The 21,096-nt window shown below is 42.2% G+C and overlaps 1 protein-coding gene across 1 annotated transcript in view; it reads right to left on the reverse strand.

Annotated features, from left to right (window-relative positions):
• Psmb7 (proteasome 20S subunit beta 7) overlaps positions 1-21,096 on the reverse strand; it is a 57,518-nt gene that overhangs the window by 17,659 nt on the left and 18,763 nt on the right. Inside the window, exon 6 of the mRNA XM_005082082.4 lies at positions 10,069-10,127. Coding sequence (XP_005082139.1) covers positions 10,069-10,127 — 59 coding nt within the window. The remainder of the gene's footprint in view (positions 1-10,068; positions 10,128-21,096) is intronic.

Below are 21,096 nucleotides of genomic sequence, written 5' to 3' on the forward strand. Positions count from 1 at the left end.
ACACTGAATCTTTAGGAATATGAAACTCAGCACAGAAATAGTTTTACCAGAAATTTTCTTTAAAAGAATTAAAGTCAACAAGTTTGCCAGGTCCTCGAATAATTGAAAATACATACCCTTGGGATTCAGAGTCACTTTTCTAAGGTTTAAGGACCCTTCCTGGCACCTGGAGAACTCAGGAGAACGGCATCTTTTGTCAGTCTCCCTCCCTTTGCTTCCCAAGATCAAACACAATAGGACAAACTTCATCCTTTTTCATCCCATACCCCAGACATCCAACTTTTTCAACTTTTATTAAAAGCAGAATACAGCGGTGGTGGTGCACGTCTTTAATCCCAGCACTCAGGAGGCAGAGGCAGGAGGATCTCTGTGAGTTCGAGGTCAGCCTGGTCCACAGAGTGAGTTCCAGAACAGCTAGGGATATTACACAGAGAAACCCTGTCTCGATCCAAAGGTAAAAACCAACACTATAACAACATTAAACTGGCATCCTGGAGACAGAGTTGTGACGACTCGGACTTGCCAGAGGAACAGACGGCTAAGATATACCTCTAAGTCAAGAAGACTCTGGAATCCCAAAGAACCAAAGGGAGAAAAACAATCTCTTGTCAAATCTAAATGTTGTACAGAAAGAGGCAAAGTCTTGCTCCTGAATCATCAGACACAGAGTAAAAAACAAAAAACTGCACTCTAAGGTTCCACAAGAATGCCTATGAGAACAGGAAAACCTGGGGAGGACCCTTAATTCAGGAAGTCCCTTTCTACCTCTCCAAGGTGGGCTGCTGGTGGGTTCCAATTCAAGAGAACAAACTCACATTTTAAGAAATGTTTATTTTATTTATTGTAGTTGTTGTTGTTGGTGGTGGTGGTGGTAGTGGTGTCTGCCCTCTGGGCTGTCTTACTGCCCATTTTGTTGTTTCCAAAAATATTACTTATCCCCCCCTGCTCACCCCCCACCCCATTACTGGAAATCAAACCCAGAGTCTTACACCAAACTCACTTTTTAAAAGAGAACCAATCTGACATGTTTGCCACTTACGAGTCTGCCCACTCTACATGGACTACAATCCCTTCCCTGACCTTACCCCTCTCGCTACCTCTCCCAACTCTGCTTCATGATTTTTAAAAAAGGGAAAGAGCTTATACATCCATGCTGGTAAGAGGCATTCTGCCAACAGTGCTTCCCATCAGCACCCAAGAAAGGGTTAACAGGGAATCCCCAAATCTACTAACCCATGAATGCCGACTTCAGTATCTATTTATTGCTAAGCTTCACTAATCACCTAGAAAGACCACAATAATAATTCTATGCAGGGTTTCTGGGATTGTATCTTAAGGGTTCTGACACCTCTAAAACCTCAAGTTGTATGTCAAATAAAACCAGAGGAAAAAATTCTGAAGAAATTAGTATTTTATCTTTTTGATAAAACAATAAAGACACAATTTTACAGCATCTGATGCTTCTGGTCTTAAGAAAACCAGCAAATAGGAATTATGACCAAAGGCAAACTACAGAAACAACCTCCAAAAGATCTTCCAAAGGTACCTTTCACTATTTAAACAAATACGCAATCATCCCAATTACTGCCTGAAACCAGAGTTCACAAGCATGTACGATGCTAAACTGTTCAATCTACACATTCCCACAGTCACACTTACTCTTAATAAGGGATTCATTAAACCGAAGTGAGACACCACTCATCCTCACCTGGATAACTGTACTCAAAATGACAGTTGGCAAGCATTGGTAAGGATGTGAAGCAATCAAAACCTGCCTATGCGGCTGCCAACTCAGAAATGATGGAAAGGTCTGGCAGTGTCATAAATGGTTAGCCCTGCTCTACAAACACAGAAGGGATGTTCACAGCAGTATGGTAGGTACCCAACTGTAGAAATAATCCAAATGTCCACCAACTAATGAATAGATATATAAAGTATGCTATAGTCCATACAATACAACTTCATAAAACAAGTGCTGACTGAACCTGCCACAACATGAATGAAACATTTTGAAAATATTAAAATAAATCTTACACATACATATACACAAATCACATTCATGAAAAATGCCCAGAACAGGTGGCTTGGCAGGAAATAAACAATGACATAATTTTGATGTTTAGAGTCAGAGGAAGTTTGAAAATGTTTCAAAACTTACTATGGTGTTAGCTATACAATTCTTGATGAAATAGCAAAAGCTGCTAACTTGTACATAGGCAACTGTATGAGTATGAATTGTGTGCCAATGAAGTTGTTAATAGATAACAATAAGGCATCCAGTGTTTCTAGAAGAAAGTGACCTAAAAAAGGTCAAAATGCTTTATGGTATTGCAAGTCAATCAATAAATCCATATTCTAGTAATTTTTTTAAAAGCAAAAGATCACAATAAACAGAGGGGCCAGCACTAAACAAATTTTGGGTTGAAGTGATTTTCCTCTAGACATTTATGTACCACATAAATACAAGCTCAAAACTGAAACTGAGTCAAGTGAAGCTCGCCAAGTTGACACCATTTCTACTATTTGTTAAAGGTTGACTTTTTAAAAATTACATTTATTTAAAATTGTGTTTGATGCCAGTGGAATTCAAGCTGCACAAGAAGGTAAAACCCATAATCCTTCTTGATCACCACTCTCTGTGGTGTGGGTTCTGCCAGCAAACCTCCCAGCCAGTGGTCATCTTCCCATAGAGTCATTAAACCTCTCAGTGTCAGCTGGCAGGATGAACCAGCAGCTTCCACACCTGAGCCCCTGTGGCAGGGACAGAGGCATTAGGATCAAGATCACTAATGAATACAGAATTCATATGCTGCTTGTCAGGGTCCTGAGCTCAGAGTCCACAGATGCGACCTAAATAGGATGTTGGACAGAACAATTGTTGACGAAGATTAAAAAGTTTTGGCAGTTGGGGAGAGATAGCACCTCATTATTCAAATACGACAGTCTTGCTTTGCTCCCCCCACTCCTATTCAGGTTATTCGTGACTTGCTTAAATGAACAAATGCCACTCACCAGCATTTAAAGACCTCTTGGTCTCATCACTAAGTCTGAGGAGGGTTGTGCCATGTGTACATCAGTGATCCAGAGAAAACAACTCTGTAACATCATCAGAAAACTTTGGAGAGGAATAGCCACAGGATATCTGGGATGGAGGACATATACAGATGAAAACAATAAAGAAAAAACAAGCATAGCCAAAAAGCCTTAGGTACAAAGAGCTTAGATATAAAAAGTTCTGCTATAGCCAAATTTATGTATCCTTTCCTGCCCTGCCTCTCTCCACCACTCTCTCCTGTTCCGAGTTCTTTCTGTTGTTGATGTTTGTGTTCCCGCTCTGACACAAACCTGGCTTTCAGGTGTCGTCATAAGACCTCGAGAGAGGAAAGTAACACTCTGGACTGCCCCAAGAGCAAGATACCTTCCTACTCTGCTGACAAAGTATTATATATCAGGCAAGAGACACAACAACAAAGTAGCTGACTTTAGCAAACAATTCAAGTCAGACTGATAGGAGTTCAAATTCTGACCTCACTGCTGACTGTCTATGTAACCTCAGACAGGTTATTTGATCTCTTTATAGGCTGATTTTCTTTCCTTCAAACTGTGGATAACAAAGCACTGACCTCCAAGAGTGTTAAAAAGGGGGGAAACACAGGGAGGCTGTTAGAATGGAGCCAGGTACACTATAAACATCTAAAACTATGGCCACTGCATTCATTACCTCTCCCCAAAAGCAAACACTTCCACGACACACAGACTCGTGCTGCCCTCTGTCCACCACATGTATGTGTCTTGGATGGTAGCCTTCCAGGTGGGAAACAAGGCTCTCACTGCTCTATGCCTGATATCAGATCTTAATGTTAGTAGCTGCTAGGTGACGTTTTCAACCTACTACTAACTAGAAGACAGTCACCATGTTTTAGAAACCCAATTTTGCGTACACTACCACAGAAGGTGTTTTACTGCTAGCATCTAGTCATCTTGACAACCTGTAGGTAGGTCTCTGAAACTTGGCTCACAGACTAGAACCCCCCCCCCAGTTGCCCAGGGTCATGCTGTGCATAAAATAGAAACAAACCAGCAGCCCAATCCTCCAATGCCTAAGCGCCATTCCCCCTTCTAGCTAACCATATTGAATTTATGCTCTTGTTTCCCTCTGGGACCATCCTATTTGATAAACTGAACAGATTTCTTAAAGATTAAAATAACGCAGATCTCTGCCACTACTGCCCCTCTGCACAGCAGAGGTGAAGTTTGCATCTTTGCTTCTATTATTTAAATAAACACACACACACACACACACACACACACAATCACTTCTAAGACTTGCTGTCAGAGCAGCATACTGATACCAAGTCTTCCATTATTTAAATGCATCTATAGCTGCTCACAATGACAGATTAATCCTGTTTCTTCAGTAGCTAGGTGTTTGGCATCACATTGGTGATATAACCACAAGCCTTTAGGGCGATAGCAGCCCACGTCTTCAGTAATCTGCAAAGGGCTTCTCTAGAGGCCAGCACTGGCCGAGCGATGGAATATGACTCCATAAATCAGACAGCTGAAGTGGCACTTGTATGCGTCACCATCTATCTTCGCACTTTCCCTCTGAAGGGTACAGGGTAAGCGCTCATCCCTTGGTACTACAACCACAAAAAGGGCCAGCACAGTGGGCACTGACAAAGCATGTGCCACTTAAAACTGAAGCCACACTAAGCCTGGAGGAAAGATCCTGCTGGTGTTAGCACGCCTCAGGCAGTGGCAGAAACATCAGCAAGTCATCTTCAAAAGGCAGAGAGCCAGAGCTCTAGAAACCTGCAAAAATTGGCTAAGCCTGCAGTCTTCATTGCTTTAAGTTGAGCATCTTCAAAGTCTAGAATTCTAACTGTAGGGCACAGCAGCTGCCACTGCAGATCTGATCCTCTCAGCTTTTGGCAGCTCTCAACTTGAGATTCTAGCAAAAGAAATTTTCAAGTTGCTATTATTGCTTGTCATGGATTTATAAATATTGTGCACTATCTGCTGTGGCACGGCTCTCATGGGATGCCAGAGCGTGCCAAACACGTAACAGAATGAAAAATAGTTTCTATTCTTCAAATAAATGCTAATTTTTAAACTGTGCTCACAATGTGTTTGGTGACCAGCTCCGATGGTGCAGAGTAGTAACGGAGAGGGGGAAGCTGACTGTCTTCTCCAGCAGCATTCAGCTGCTGCTTTCATTAAGCTTGTTTAATTAGATTCCAGATGCTAATTTGCAAGTCAATACCAGAGGGTGCAGGACAGTTTGCCTTTGAATCCGCTCCCTGTGATGTCAGGGTCCTGCCGCACTCCACTAGCCTTCGGCAGCCCTTGCACAGCATTCTGACAATTAGTGCAAAGAGGGGACAGTATTGATCTTGACAGACTAAATATTAATCTTCTACCCATTTTAATGAATTACAATCTTCAAGAGTTGAAATTTCTTACCAGGCCAAATGAAAACATTCCTTCTTATAGAGAAGGACTAGAAAGAGAAGTGCCCCAAGTTATCCACCAAATAGCTTCACCCCTACTCCAGGGTAAAGTCTGCACTTCTGGACCATCACTGTTATTTCCAGGTACTTTGGTCACATTCCTTACAATTAACTGGAAAACGATCTAAAAAAGACCACAGTATGATTAACACTAGATTCCCCACCCAGCTACACTGTGGGTAACAGTCACTACCAGGCTTAGAATCAGCAGACATGGCGACACGCAGCTGAGCATCACCAGAACAAGTAACTGATCTTGTCATCATGTCACCTTTCACATTTGAAACCCATCACTCTCATACAATGCTGAAATATGATTTTTTTGATGATTAGTAAATAATAAAGTAGGGTAGTTATCACCAGTAAGAAAGAAATCTATTTTGATAAATTCCTCATTTCTTTCTTTTTTGTTGTTGTTGTTGTGTTTTTTCTCTGTGTACCACTGGCTGTCCTGAAACTCACTCTGTAGACCAGGTTGGTCTCAAACTCAGAGATCTGCCTGACTCTACCCCCTTGAGTGATTAAAGATATGTGCCACCAGCACTTAGCAAATTTTTTCATTTCTAATGCAACTGAACACTATGAACACTGGAGGTAAAGTCTGCAAGCTGCTTCCAAGAAGAATGAATTTCAGCACAAGCTAATAAAGTTACTTCTGGTCCCTTTGTATCATCTACTTGTCCACAAATACTGACTAGGTATGTGCCATATACCTGTAATCCCAGCACCAAGGAAAGACAGAAGTCCATGTTTAAGACGACATACTGAGAGCCTGTTTCAAAAAGCAAACAACAACAAAAGCGGCTCTGTCTCTATGCACCAACCAGCACGATATATGTAAGGAAACTGAAATGAATACAGGCAGTCCCTACTCTCAGTCCTCCAGGTTAACAGCAAAGGAGAAAAACAGGACAGTGAGGACTACGAGACTGCTCCAAGTATCACTCAGTTCTCAACGAGCTGAGAACCTTTAAAAGCTTTCAATGTGCCTTAAATTCACCAGCCAGCTACTTGTTTTCCCAGAACTCTGAACCAAGAGTTTTCACGTGAGGCAGCCCAAAGCTCAGATGACCTAAGAACAGAGGCCCATCTCAGGGTGCTTAGAGTCCCCGTTAGGTTGACAGCAGCTTTTCTGGACTGGGCCTTCTCAATGAGTACTTGTCCTGTGCCCCATCTTCTGTCCCTGAGTACAGGTGGGGTATCTATAGCACTGTAGAGAAGTGCACTGGCTTCTCTACAGTTGTCTCAAAAGTATGTTCTAAACTTTCCAGACAGGAAGAAGAGAAAGTTCCCTTGGTCCTCAGGTGGTTTTTGATGACTCAGATTTTACTTTAGCTTAGGGTCCTCCTGCCTTGACAAGCAGACACTGAGAGCTGGGAAAACAGTGACGGTCTCATTGCCCCTAAGTGGGGAAGATGCCCCTAAACCACTGCCACCAAACATATGGGACACGAGTTACAATGGAGTACAGACATACATTGAGAAATCCCCAGGGCTACTGGCAGGCAGAGGCAATCAGAAGTCAACAGCAAGCAAGACTATGAACAGACAAGAATGGTTGAAATGACCTCTGTTCCCCAGTATTTTTCTATTCCCTAACACTCAATGGTCACCCCAGGCTTACATTAGGGTGGTACATTTCTCTAAATAGCATGCACCCACTTTCTGATGTCTTAGAGAACATTAAAACAAGCACATAATGCCCCAGATTTCATGATACTAACTACAGCTAGACAGTAAACCTAAGACGTAAGCATTAAGATGGCCGTGGAGAAGCCCAGAAGAGGATGACTGGAAGGGGCCCTGGAAGCAAAGAAAGACATCTTGTTTAATGACAGTTACCTGTGATTACAATGCTAACACTACACTGGAACTCCATTCCTGGCATTTATGACATCTAAGCTATACCAATGTACTGTTAAAATAAAGAATATTTTAAAGAAAAATAATAGCCTAGATAGTACCTGGATATGGCAGGAAAACAGCACAATACACAAATGGCGAATTCAAGCCTCAAAACTAGATTAAGTCTCCCCAATAACTTCTGCTATTATTGGGGGTTTGGCTGTACTGGAACTCACTTTGTAGACCAGGTTATCCGTTCACAAACTCACCTGCCTTTGTCTCCTGAGTGCTAGGATTAATGGTGTTAGCCACCACCCCCTGGCAAAAAAAAAAAACTTCTTACATTAAGTACAGTAGGATCGTGTGAAAAGGAAAAAGAAAAACTTTACTAATATTTTTGTTTGTTTGTTGGGGGAGGTGTTCAAGAAAGGGTTTCTCTGTGTAACAGCTCTGCCTGTCCTGGAACTCACTCTATAGACCAGGCTGGCCTCAAACTCAGAGATCCTCTTGCCTCTGCCTCCTGAGTGCTGGGATTTACTATTTTTATTTAATCAACATACCTACACTAATCACGGTGTGTATTGTGGGCTAAGAATCAGACTCAGGGCCTCACCTGTGCTAAGCAAGCGCTCTACCAAGCTACACTCCCAAATCAAGATTTTTTAAAAGTATTTATTAACATGAATCCAAGTTTTTATAGTATTATCTACTGGCAGTTGTTAAGACTATCACTTGGGCTTTAGAGTGATTTTCACTAATTGGCAGTATTAAGTTTCAACCTAAAAGTATAAACTTATATAATGGGAACTATTCCAGCCTGTCTCAGGGTCTCACGGGTAACGTAGAAGAGCATCAAATGCTCAAATACAGGCATACTAAATCTAAGAAATGCTCTCTTCAGAGTCATGAAAGCCCGAGTTTTACTGAAGGGAGGTTAATCCCGCCTCTCCCCACAACACATTCACCTTAAATACATGGTCTTTGAACTATTTACAGTCCGAACATGACACGGTATAAAATTACTCTGGCAAAGAAAGCATCAAGTCATTTTTAATAAACCTCAGACTTTAACTCTTTCTGCCATTCTCAGTTTTCTTTAACATATGGAGATTCTAATCAATTAAAAAAACAAAACTTGCAAGAAAATCTGAAAAGATTAATGTGGTTTAAAGAAGAGCTTGACATTAAAACTCCTCTACTTAGAAAACTAGAGACTTTGGATTTGGTTCCTTTTCTTTTTAAGTGACCTAGTATACATAATTTTTTCTTTATGTATTTAAGGACACCAAACAGAAAATAATGCTGATATAGGAATAAATTTTCACACTGAGAAATGAAACAGAATTCTAATTTCATTTACAGTTTAATGTTCAGTCCTGCTTATTCTTCTTAATTGGAGTTCAGACGCTATCATTTTTTAATAGAAAATATCTATCTAGATTCTGCATGTTTTAATTCCTGTAGCCAGGAAAAAAAGAAACAAACAGAGCTCATGGGACACGTTACTTGCTGTGATGTTAGTCTCTTGTACCAAGAGCACAGGAGACACCTTTCCTGGCTGACCAGCTGTGTCTTTCACAGAACTTGGCCCAAAATCTAAAGGGCAGGAAAAAAACTTTGAAACTCCATGACACTTACTGCTCCAATGACAATGACAGAACTGAAGACCAAAATGTTTTCCATATGCAATCTTTCCCCAAAGATGATCAGGCACAAAATACTGTCAAAAAGTAATCCTCACCAATATCTATCCTTCGGGTCCTAAACAAAATACTTATAAAATCAGAAAGGACAGAAAAGATGAGGCAAACACCCCCTGAACAGTTTACCTACTATGAACCATTAAAAAGAGTTGATGCTCTGTCTCAAAAATGTAACCATCAAGACGACATCAACTAGAAACATGGAAACAGTGAAGACTGTTCTGCCCTCACGACTCCTGCCCAGAGCTGGTTCAAAGGTGCAGATAAAGTCACGGTGTGTGTGTGGGGGGGGGGGTGATGACACATAATTGGCACCACAAGTGCCCAGCACATCCACCACACCTTTGGAAGCAGCAACGCAAAAGCGATGCATCTGTTGTCAAAGGGACTTCTTGGGGGGCTTCCATGGAAGACACATCTATCATTAAAGTAGACACCAAATGCCTTCCACAAGATTCTATGTTTTCTACCACCAAAGAAAATATAGTGAAACAATTCTTTACCAATACACTTGGAACATTAGATAAGTAACACCCTGAGAGGACTCTACATGTGTACAATTTTGTCCCTACTTCTGTCAGAGACTGGAAAGTCTACAGAGATTTTAGAAACTGACCCATTTTTAAGTTAGGTCTATGTGACATGAAAGACACACACAGTTGCTCTATTTTTAGTGAGAAAGCAGGAAAACAGATTGTTCTTGTACCCTGACACAGAAATCTTAGTGCACAGGAAAATATCCTACCCTGCAGAGTCTGAAAGATCCCAGAGCAGAGAAAAGCCAAACAGCACTGGTTCCTCAAGCACGAGGGAGAGCACAGCTGAGCTACAAGGCCACCACAGAGGATGCTTTCCCAAGTAGCAGATCTCCTCAACAACTCTCTGTGCCAGAACATTAAGTTGGACAGAGTTGTGCAAGCTCCAGAGGAGGAATCCATCTGTAAATGTCTGGCACACAACTGGGACAATCCCTGAAAGAAGGACCCTGCAGAGGCTCACTTACATACCTCCATATCAGGCCTAAACTTATCTTCAAACACAGCCATTGCTGCCAAGGAGCCAGAACCTGGAAGAAAAAAATGCACTTTTAGTGTATTTTACCAACACTCAGCGTCTCCATCTTCAATTTACCTTGGGTCAGCAAAAACAGTCAAACATGCCCATTGTCACATTCAAGTATAGTATAAGTGTCAAGTCTAGAAGCCACATCCAAGTGAATGCCAGCGTTCTTCCAAAGGCTGGAGCTGCTTACTACTAGTTAGGTAGCCCTGCAACTGGCCCTCTTATCACTGGCAGGGTTAACTGTGTAGCCGCTGCAGTGAAATGCTGAGGCTTGAAAATGAGGTCATGGAGAATTTGTATTTTTCCAAGAGGTGAGTGCCCCATAATTTCCTCTATCCTATGTGAGGAAGCTTGTGCTCCACACTTGCTTTGGCGAGCTTCTGGACACAGTGCTAAACATCAACCCTGTTAAAAAGACACTGTTTTAATGGCATGGCCCTGGCAAAGTCACCTTGGCACACAGGAAGGGAGAAAGATACACTACCAATGGTAATGAGATTTCGAGCTGCGCCACCAGGTTACCCCAGCTACAACAGTAAAACACTGTATTCTGTGGCATTTATTTGGAGCTATTATTTTTAGTTTGTACTTTTTGAAGAGTAACAGCTGAGTAGACAAAATGACAAAGACACAAAAAATTATTAAAAAACAGCAAATGGCTGAAAGGTTATGCCTGCCACACAGATATTAACAGAGCAAATGTATCCCTACCAAGGTTGGAAGGAAAGGCATTACAAATAAGCCTAGCCTCTGAGTGGACACAAAGGCAGCTCAGCACTATTTGAAAATGTAATCTGGCTTTGTTCAGAACCCAGAGAAGCTTTAGAAAATCGTCATCTGTCTATACAGAGCTCTGGCATTATTTCAGGATATTCTACTTTTGGAGAGAGGATACAGTTGCCCACAATTTTTTACTCCAATTAGAAGATTTTTTTGGCATTTATTACTTTTTAACTTGTTTTGCATAACACTATCTATTTAGCTGGGTCACAGAGAAAACCATATTTTCTATTTAAAATGATTTGTGTACATCGCTTGACCACCTCAATGGTTTAGCAAAGGAAAAAGGCAGCGATTAAACAGTTTCAAATGAGGTGTCCTGCTGATTTTATCAAGTCTACTGAATGTATAATGAAAAAGGAGAAGCTGACAGCAACACTGTGCTGAGGAAATACAGACTACCACATCTGAACCATTTAAGGAGGTCCAATTATAGATCAAATTTAAAGGGTAGAAACAGCAGATTTACAGACACAAATCAATGAACATGGTAATCCGATGAATATGACAGATACTCCTGTTACAGAATATTGCTGTGGCTGAGGATCATTACCTTCACAGCACCGGATACATCACATCTAAAGCAGTGGGAAACGTCAAGTGTAGACCAGCATTACAAGCAATGACTATTCATTTAGGTTCTGGGAGCAAAAGGCAAACTCATTCCCCCTCTTGCATTTCCCTTTGGGGGGGGGCACTAAAATGGTCTAGAGGGACATTGTAAAAGCCCTCTGGAAAGGAGATGGACATTAAACAGATATAAAACTGTATATGCAGGGGGGCAAGCTCACCAAATCAAGCCTCTGATTTCAAAATAAACATGTCCTTGAAAAATGTGGAAACAGGGTCACATCCCACCAACAGTTTCATTAGTCCCCAGCTCACCATGAAACTCAGGGGTCAAGGGGGATGGATGGATGGATGGATGGATGGATGGATGGATGGATGGATGGATGGATGGATGGATGGACGGACGGACGGACGGACAGATGAACAAGCAAGCAAATAAACAAACAAACAAATAAATAGATAGATAGATAGATAGATAGATAGCTTGGTTTCTGTTTAAGGCCCAAGTAGAAACTCTAATTCTCTAGGTCGCACTAGGAAAAACCAAGCTGGTTTTGTGTGGGAAACAAAGGACAGCTGTCAGGAGGAAACAAGAAAATTGCAAATGAGGAAATCTCTGAAAAAAAACCCTTCTAGATACAAAATGCTCCTGTAGAGTGGACAAAGGCAGGCTTGCTTTCCAATGTGTCCAAGATTATCTATCTTGAGGAACAGCCCAAGGGTAAATGGTCTAACAGGCTGAAAATCCACATTTTAAAAAGGATACAAAAAGACAGGGTATTTACCCAAGAGCTAACAACTTTGTAGAGAATGGAAATGAATTATCATTAAAGAAACAAACCAAGTTTAGCTTAAAGGCATTTTTTCCTTGGGGGGGGGTCCTGGGCCACCTTTTTTTTTGTGCACCCTTTCTTGGTGCTTTCACAGTAAGTGTTTCTCTATTCTTTCTCCTAGGTATGTACTTGCTTCTGTTTAGCTTCATTCAATATTTTAAAAAATGAAAAAAAGAAAAGTTCCTGCCCAAGCAAACAATTCTTCCTCAATCAGAAACTATTTCCTGCTTGGCAGTAACACCACAGACATAATTTCTCTAAGTGGGACACCAGAACTCCCTCTGAGTTCCAAAGCATCTGGTTCCCTGTAAGGAAGGGTGCACAGACAGGCAGAGGACAGGCTGCCTGCAGCACAAGAGCCCGTGCTTTTACACAGCAGGTCCAGGGAAGGAGCCAGGTGTAATGACACCTACTTTCCACACGAGGAGGCTGAGCTCTGTGAACACAAGAGGTCCAGCCAGTGCTCCATGAACTCTCACTCCAGCACAAAGGAGAGCACACCAAGAGAAAGCAGCCAAGGCCCAGCGCTGAGCATCAATGTGCCACATGTAACGTCCTATGTCACTTAGCTTTCCCTTACAGCAACCCACTGCAGCGGTCACCATCTCACCCAAGATTACAGGCCCAACATGCACAGAGGTAGAATTCCATCTCAGCCGCTGCCTTATGTGGTCCTCTCACACAGAACGTTCTACTTACATAAAACAATTCAGAAAGAATACACAAGACTGGTCATGGCCAGATCTTGCTACCCTCAACTCCCTCCTTCCCCTTCCCCAATGCAGTCACACTCTACTATCATTTCCCAAATGCCCATTCTGATTCAGCCTTCGCACCTGGGTATGTGGCAGTCCCTGGGCCCCTCGCAGTCTAATCTCAGATGAGACAACTCTTCTTCCCAACCGTCCTCCTTCATCACCGCCCACCCTGTAAGAGCTCACCACTCTCGCCCCTCCACAGCTGCAGTCCACAGCAATCTGACACACAAATACCAAACAGCTTCATGCTGGATTACACTGTGCTGAATAGAGAACGTAACTGGTCAGGAGCCAGGAAAACTGAACAGGTCCTCAAGAGTCATAATAGCAACCAACATCTTATCAAGTGTAAAAGAACATTTACTGCCTGGTCCCTAATTCACCATACTAGAAAGAATAAAAGGCAAACAGATATAACCCAAGATCAGTTTTCAAAAAGACGTCTTAAAGCAACAAAACTATCTGATTTCTTATCCAGTCCTAGTGTGGCCAAGCCTCACCACCACAGGAGTGGGCCACCCTCCCTGGGTTTCTGCACTCTACTAGCAAAGCTCTCCATCTCATCAGGAGTTTCCATGTAGCTGCTTCTCAGCAACCTCCACAAGTCTTGTCTTTCCCAATCCATCCACAGCTACTGAGTAGCCACTGCTGCTTCCAGAACTCTTCCTAAGCTCTTTAAACAGAAAAACAAGGAACAACTTGGTGACTGGCATTTAGAGATGACTTTGTGCAAGCCCTAGAATGGTTACACATTCACTATCTGCCTCACTTTCCAGGCCCGCTGTCCTCCAACTCCAACCTCACTGATTCAAAGTAGATGCCTAATTTTGAATGACTTAGTTCTACCTTTTCCTTTTATTTAACATCTGTCTTTAAAAAGCACACATTACTTACAAGTTTTAAGGTATAAACTTAGAGAAAATCCAACATTGTGAAAGGATACACAAAACCAGCAAACCTTGTTATCGTCACATCTTTCCATGTAACAGGAAGGGCAGCTCATCCTGAAACCCTTGTACAGTGATGAGTCAAGAAGACCAAGGAAGGGCAGCAGCCAGTCTCTACAAATACACCCTGTCCCTCTGTGCCTGGTAGAGCACACCAGCACCTATCTAGAAGCAGACTAGCAAACAGCAGCAGAAGGCACATAACACTAAGGAATGCCAAGGCATGCTGACATCCATCGGTTTTAAGTGGGCTCTTCAGACACGGCACATAGTAGTTTTTAAACGGGGGGGGGGTGTTGACCCTCGAGTGAGGAACTTGACCCAATCCATGACTTATGACCAGCAGCACACCAAGCATCCTGAAGCTGAGCCAGGTATGATGGCACATGCTTTAAATGCCAGCACTCAGGAGACAGAGACCAGTGAATCTCTGGGTTTGAGGCCAGCCTGGTCTACAGAGCTAGTTCTATCTAGGACAGCCAGGGTCACAAAGAGAAACCCTGTCTTGAAATTTTTTTTTAAAAAGGACAAAATGTGAGTTTTTTAGTTTTGGTTTGTTTGCAATGGTCTTCCTATATAGCTTAGACTGGCATGGTGAAATGATCCTTTTACCTCAGTGTCATCATAACCCCCCTATTTTCTTTTTCTTTCATTTGTACCAGTGGTACTAGGGGTGGAACTCAGGGCCTCACATGTCAGGCAATTATGATGCCACTGATCTATGCCATCCTCCTAAGAGTCAGAGGGCTCTCTCTCTTCCACCACATGTTTCTAACACAGGAAAGCAAAACAACAGAGTCCAGATTAATCTGCCTAGGAGAGGCAGCTTCCTTAGCTTACTGCTCCTACTGAAAAAAGCAGGCTAGCGGGCTTCTCCCTCCTGGTTGATTTCATGCTAATTACCACACATCTGACTATAATCTGTATTGCTTTTACCTTAAAAAATTTTTTTATCTAAAATTTTTAATCTAAATTTTAGTTAATGTTTTAAATGATTAAACATGCTGTTAGCGTCTAGCAGTGACACTTGGGTATCCATTCTATTTATTTATATTACATAACCACATTTTTCAAAAAACAAAATTAGTTTTAATTTTCTGAAACTTCAGAAGGTACTTACCAGCATTAGTACACATTGAATAGCCTTTATCCAAAATCACTGGGATCAAAAATAATCTGAATTTTGGATTTGGGGAAAAATGCATACATATAACGAGATATCTTGGGATGGAACCCAAAACTAAACATGAAATCATCTGCTTCATATTCAACCTATATACATAGCCTGAAGGTAATTTTATGTAATATGTAGCGGATCTAAGTTCCAGAGGCAACCTGTCACATGAGATCCAGTGTGGCAGTCTCTACCTAGAGTCATGATATCCAGTTTCACACTTCAGAGGTGGGATGCTCGACCTATAAGCTCAGCCTGAATGTGGTTTTCTGCAAAAACTCAGAACAAAATCTGAGATGTCTTGTGAAAATTCACAGCCTCTTACTTGCTCTATGTATTTAAAAATGCCTGCATTAACACAGACTATGTGCAGGTCTAGTCTGGGAGTTTGCAACATATTTTTTTCACATATCAGTATTTAAATACTAAATCAAACACAGCAATTCTAGACAGCTGAAACTGAAATGCTTCTCCACGATGTGCTGCCAGCCTAAGCTCTAGGTAATTGGCAGGTAGAGATTTTCTGAGAAGATCCACATCTAAAACCAGACTAGAAGGGAAAACATTTACTGATAACTCCAAACTCCTCAGCCCTGGAGCCAGGTATTGGGGACAGTTCTCCATGTTACAGACTAGAACTGATATTCCACTTGTTTCAAGTAGTTTCCCTATAGCGGAGCAGCTGGTAAGAAGAAGAATGAAGATTTAAACCAGGAGCTAGGAAGCCCAGGCACTACTCAGAAGCAACTTGGGACACGGCAGTCGCCCAAGCTCTGAAAGCACACAGCTACCCAGCAGAGCGATTCTGGACTCTGGCTTCTCTGGGCATGTCACTCTGAGCACCACACCTCAAAAAACAAAAACAAAAGAGGTGTCCTGTGTAGCAGCTGCCCTGGCTTCCTTCCTTCCCCTGCAGTCAGGATGGCAACATCTGCAATCAGTGGCTTTGGGAATGAATAGGACACTAGGGTATAGTAAGAGCTCAATGAAAGCTAGCTATCGTAATGACTCTGGGACAAGCTCCCTGTCCTCCAGCAGTGACTTTTACACTCATTCTCAACAGGTCACTGAGTGGCAGCTTTAATGGGAACCAAGATGTTAAAATTTTCTTTTTTCAATGTCGAGAAGTTCTGAGAGGCAGCATGAAATAGATGCCCACTGCTTTTCCCCAAATCAATTTTACCAGAGCTTCCCAGGAAGAAAGAATGCCCCTGCTAAGGAGCAGTCCGTTTTAAGCACCCAAGGACCTGTTTGCAACTGTGGTCTGCCAAAGTGGAAGATGTATGCGGCGATAAAGGAGTCACCACTGAACTCTCTAATCCATCAGTGTCAGCTCTCCCTGACAGAGCACTTACTCACACTTTCTCATTGTTAGTCAACTGGCCACTCTTCCTGGGGAAAATCTGGTGCTTTCCACAGACCTATGGATGGAGGTCATTTTTCACTCCATTTCTGCCTACAAGGCCTTGTCTCCTGGTACTGGTGCTTGCACTGAAGGCCAACAATGCCAGCATCTGAGAAGCTGATTTATGAATATGAAGCAATGCTGGTGCCAGGGGACTGCGCTCAGCCACTAGAGAGCAGTGGAGCACCTCTCCGGGCTCAGAAAGACTAAGCCACAGACTTGAAAGGTTTAATTGTATGCATGCATTGCATTATAAGCCTTGGCTGGCCAAAAGCTTTGGAGGCAGGCAGCAGGGCAAGCAATCAGACAATCTTGCATGGCTTGCTGAAATCCAGATTTGTTCTTTGTCAGCATAAACAGTTTAATTTGATGTTTTCACTCCTGAGTAAGCACTGAGTATTACATCTAAACCCTCATGAGGGGAAGAATGCCTCCTTTTCATCAACAAATGTACTTCAATGTCAGGGTCTACTTTTAATTCCCAATAAATTATTGAAAACACATTCCCAGTTAATATGCTGAAATATGTATGTTCTTAATCATCCAACACTTTTCGCTCAGAAACTAGAATCTCAAACAATGCCCTTCTTCTCTACATGTACAGTAAATATTTAAAACGTCACTTGAAGGGAACAGGGTTTCCCTTATAATTGCAAATGGATGGTCTCACAGACCTCACAGGTTAGCAACAATCCTAACAAAAGTCTGAAAACTGCAGGCATCTAGGCTTAAAATGTGGCTTTCTTATTAATATATTTTGGTGGTATGTCATAAAGTATGGAGAGAAATGTTCTCTTAAAAGAGTCTCCACCGAACTCCATGCTTATTTAGGCTAAGGTGGAGTCTGATAACTGCCTACAGTATATGCCTGACTCCTGGTCACCCACACGCAGGCACCAGAACAGGGGTCTGAGGCTGAAGCTGAGGACAGCATCACCCGCTCTATCTACCTGCAGAACAAGAGGGGAGCACCGGGGAGATAGGTACCCTTACTCTGGGCTCCGGTTCAGAGCCACCTCCCGTACTGCAGATTAGCCTGCTTTGCAAGTCCTTCCCAAGCTGTCCTGGCCCTCAGAACCCTCAAACCAAGAGAACAGAGGTTTTAGTGATTTATACGGCCTCCCTGGTTCAATCATAAAGCACTGTACAAACTAGATATCCCACTTACTGAAAAAATGGACACTTGGGTATTTTTCTCCTAATTCACTGTATCTTCTTTTCAGACACAGAAACAATCTACATTCTGAGAGGTGAAGGAACCTACTCAAAGCTACACAGCTAGCAATGGAAGAGTGGGAACCGGAGTCTAGCTCTCAAGGTGGTGCCACCCTCCTCCTACGAACTACCCAGAAATGCAGAGTGACTTTCCACTTAATTCAACCTACAATCAGAGAGTAAGGACTAGCAAGTGTTGGGTCATGAGTACAAACGTACTCTGCTTTTAGCTGGTCCAGTTCTGAGACAAGAGCAGGGAAAGAAGAATTAGTTAACCTCAGCCTCTCTGAAGTGGGATTTAAAGCAAAGGATGTAAAACTGAACGCTTCGTTTAACTGATCTACAAGTACTCCTGACAAGGGCTTTTATTTGGTTGTGGATAGGTTGATTTCATGGGAAAATGTCAGAGTTGAAAAATGAAGATCACATTAATTCAGTGTCTTCAGTATTTTACTGACACCTTTATCTACCCCACAGGACCAAGAACAAAGTCCACTCTGGTCATGAACCAGAAAAGGCGAACTGTATTACATTCTGTCCCAGGTAACATCATGATTTTACAAGAAAGGGTCTTCTCATCTCTAACCTAAGGGCACCATCTATTGGCTTGGTACCACCTTTGCAGCAACCAGGAAGCTAGATACAGAATTTAGCTTCCAAGGGCTTTCCGCTCCCAGCTGTTTTCTTTTTGACATTCTACAGCTAGAGAAATCTTAAGATTTAAAATCCATATGCTGCACATTTTTAATCTCCTAAAATGGACCTTACTTGTCCAGGAAAAGGTGCCAAAGAAATCTTAGCACACAGAACTACACAGAAAATGTGTTGGCGCTAAAATGACTGCATCACTACATAAACACCCACTATGTGCTTCCCAACAAGTGCTCTCATCAGGACACTGCACCTCCAAACCCTTCTCAAGGGGACAGGCTCTTTAGCCACTCGTGTCTTTCTATGGCAACAGAGTGACAGCTCACTCAGGCTTAGAACTCTCAGTGTGGCCAGCCTTCCCCTAGCTCTCCTAGCACTGGGATTAAAAGCATACATCTTCACATTCAGCTTCTAGCCACCATTTTACAGCAGAAATCAAGGGTCATAGACAGCCAGGAAATTTCGGACTTAAGATTTAAAGCAATGCTGATTTCAAAGATGAGCTCTTTTCACAGTGCCTCAAAAAATAGCAACACATGCAGGTAAAAGCTTACAGTGCTCAGTGCGTCCCATACTGTTCACATAGATATCTCAGCACATTAGAAGGGTAAGATGAGCAGGTGTGTCTCTGATCTCCCAAGATTAAAAGGCAAGTATGATTTGCAGACTTGCTAAAAATAAAGACACTACCACCACCAAAACCATACCAGCTTCATTTTTTTAAAATAACAGATCGTGGGTTCCAAGAGGTTAAGTCCAAGCAGAGCTAGGCCTAAAGCCACAATTTCTGCAGCTTCTTCCAAAGTTCTAAGTTACACCTCAGTACTTCCTGAAAAGGCCCATCAAAGTCACTGCTTATCTGTACAAAGCTTCCAAGAATGGAGTTTCCTGGACCAGGACAGATCCTTCCTGGCTGTCTCTGACTCACAGGATGCAAGGCATAGGAAAAAAAAATCTATATCGGTATATGCTTCTAAGACTCCCAATTCAGTAAAAGAACTCTCAGTAATACTACAGCAATGAAGTCCATAGACCAGTCTTCCAAGAAGGCATCCTATTGCAGCTAAATCCTTACCTGACTAAGGAACTGGAAACAAATATGAAAAAAAAAAAAAAGTTTTACCATTCTGAAGCATGCTAATACAGGAAACTTGTAGAGACACTAGGTCTATACAACAGGAGTTGTGTACTTGTCTATCATTTCAGAGTGGGGAGGCTGAGGCAGGAAATCAGGAGTTTGAGGCCAGCCTGAGGTGTATAGCAAGCCTCAAAGGTATGTGGGGGGAGGTACAACAGGACTGCATGCATCCACACAAAAGGTGTGCTTTAGTGTAAAATACACTGAAGCCAACTTTGGGATCTCCTGGCCTAAGGAATGCAGGCAGGCAGACTTGCCCCAGGCGGTTCAAGCCATCCAGAGTCCTCAGTGCTACTCCCAGTCTCCACCCATCTGGAAAGGGAGTGTCTCAGACCCACCAGCACCCATTGTGAGTATTGGACCCATCAGAGTATTGGACCTTGGACCCGTCCATACCCACCAGGAGAGGAAGAGACCCCACCTGCATCCATTAGAAGAAGGCAAGGGAAGACGACATTATAAGAACACAGTCAACAAAAAAGCTGATGTAGCTATCCTAGTAGCTAACAAATTAGATTTCAAACTAAAATCAATCAAAAGAGATGAAGAAGGTCATTTCATATTCATCAAAGGAAAAATCCATCAGGAAGAAGTCTCAATTCTGAACATCTATCTATGCCCCAAAGACAAAGACAACCACATTCGTAAAAGAAACATTACTAAAACTCAAACCACACAATATAAAACCTCACACAGCACCCACTATCACCACTAGACAGGACCACCAGACCAGACAGAAACTTAACAAAGAAACAAAAGAACTAACAGAAAGTTAGGAGACACCTATAGAACATTCTATCCAAACTCGACAGAATATACCTTCTTTTCAGCACCACATGGGACCTTCTCTAAAATTGACCACATACTTGGCAACATAGCAAGTCTCAACAGATACAAAATGGATCAAAGACCTCAACATGATTCCAGCCACACTGAACCTCTTAGAAGAGAAAGTGGGAAGTACCCTTGAACAAATTGGTACAGAAGACCACTTCCTGAACACCAGTAAGCATAGACACTGAGATTGACAATTAATAAATGGGACCCCCCCTGAAACTGAGAAGCTTCTGTAAGGCAAAGGATACAGTCAATAAGACAAAAACAGCAGCCCACAGAATGGGAAAAGATATTCACTTACCCCACATCTGACAGAGGGCTGATTTCCAAAATATACAAAAAACTCAAGAAGTCACCAAAACACCAAATAATCCAATTAAAAAGTGTGGTACAGAACTAAACAGAGAATTCTCGATAGAGGAATCTAAAATGGCTGAAAGACACTTAAAGTACTCAACATCTTTAGCCATCAGGAAAATGCAAACCAAAACAACTCTGAGATACCATCTTACTCCTGTCAGAATGGCTAAAATCAAAAACACCAATGACAGTTTATGCTGGAGGGGATGTGGAGAAAGGGGAACATTCCTCCACTGCTGGTGGGAGTGCAAACTCGTACAGTCACTTTGGAGATCAGTATGGAGATTCCTCAGGAAAATGGATAT

The sequence above is a fragment of the Mesocricetus auratus genome, unplaced genomic scaffold, assembly GCF_017639785.1.
Source record: "Mesocricetus auratus isolate SY011 unplaced genomic scaffold, BCM_Maur_2.0 Super-Scaffold_100047, whole genome shotgun sequence".
Classification (NCBI taxonomy): Eukaryota; Metazoa; Chordata; class Mammalia; order Rodentia; family Cricetidae; genus Mesocricetus; species Mesocricetus auratus.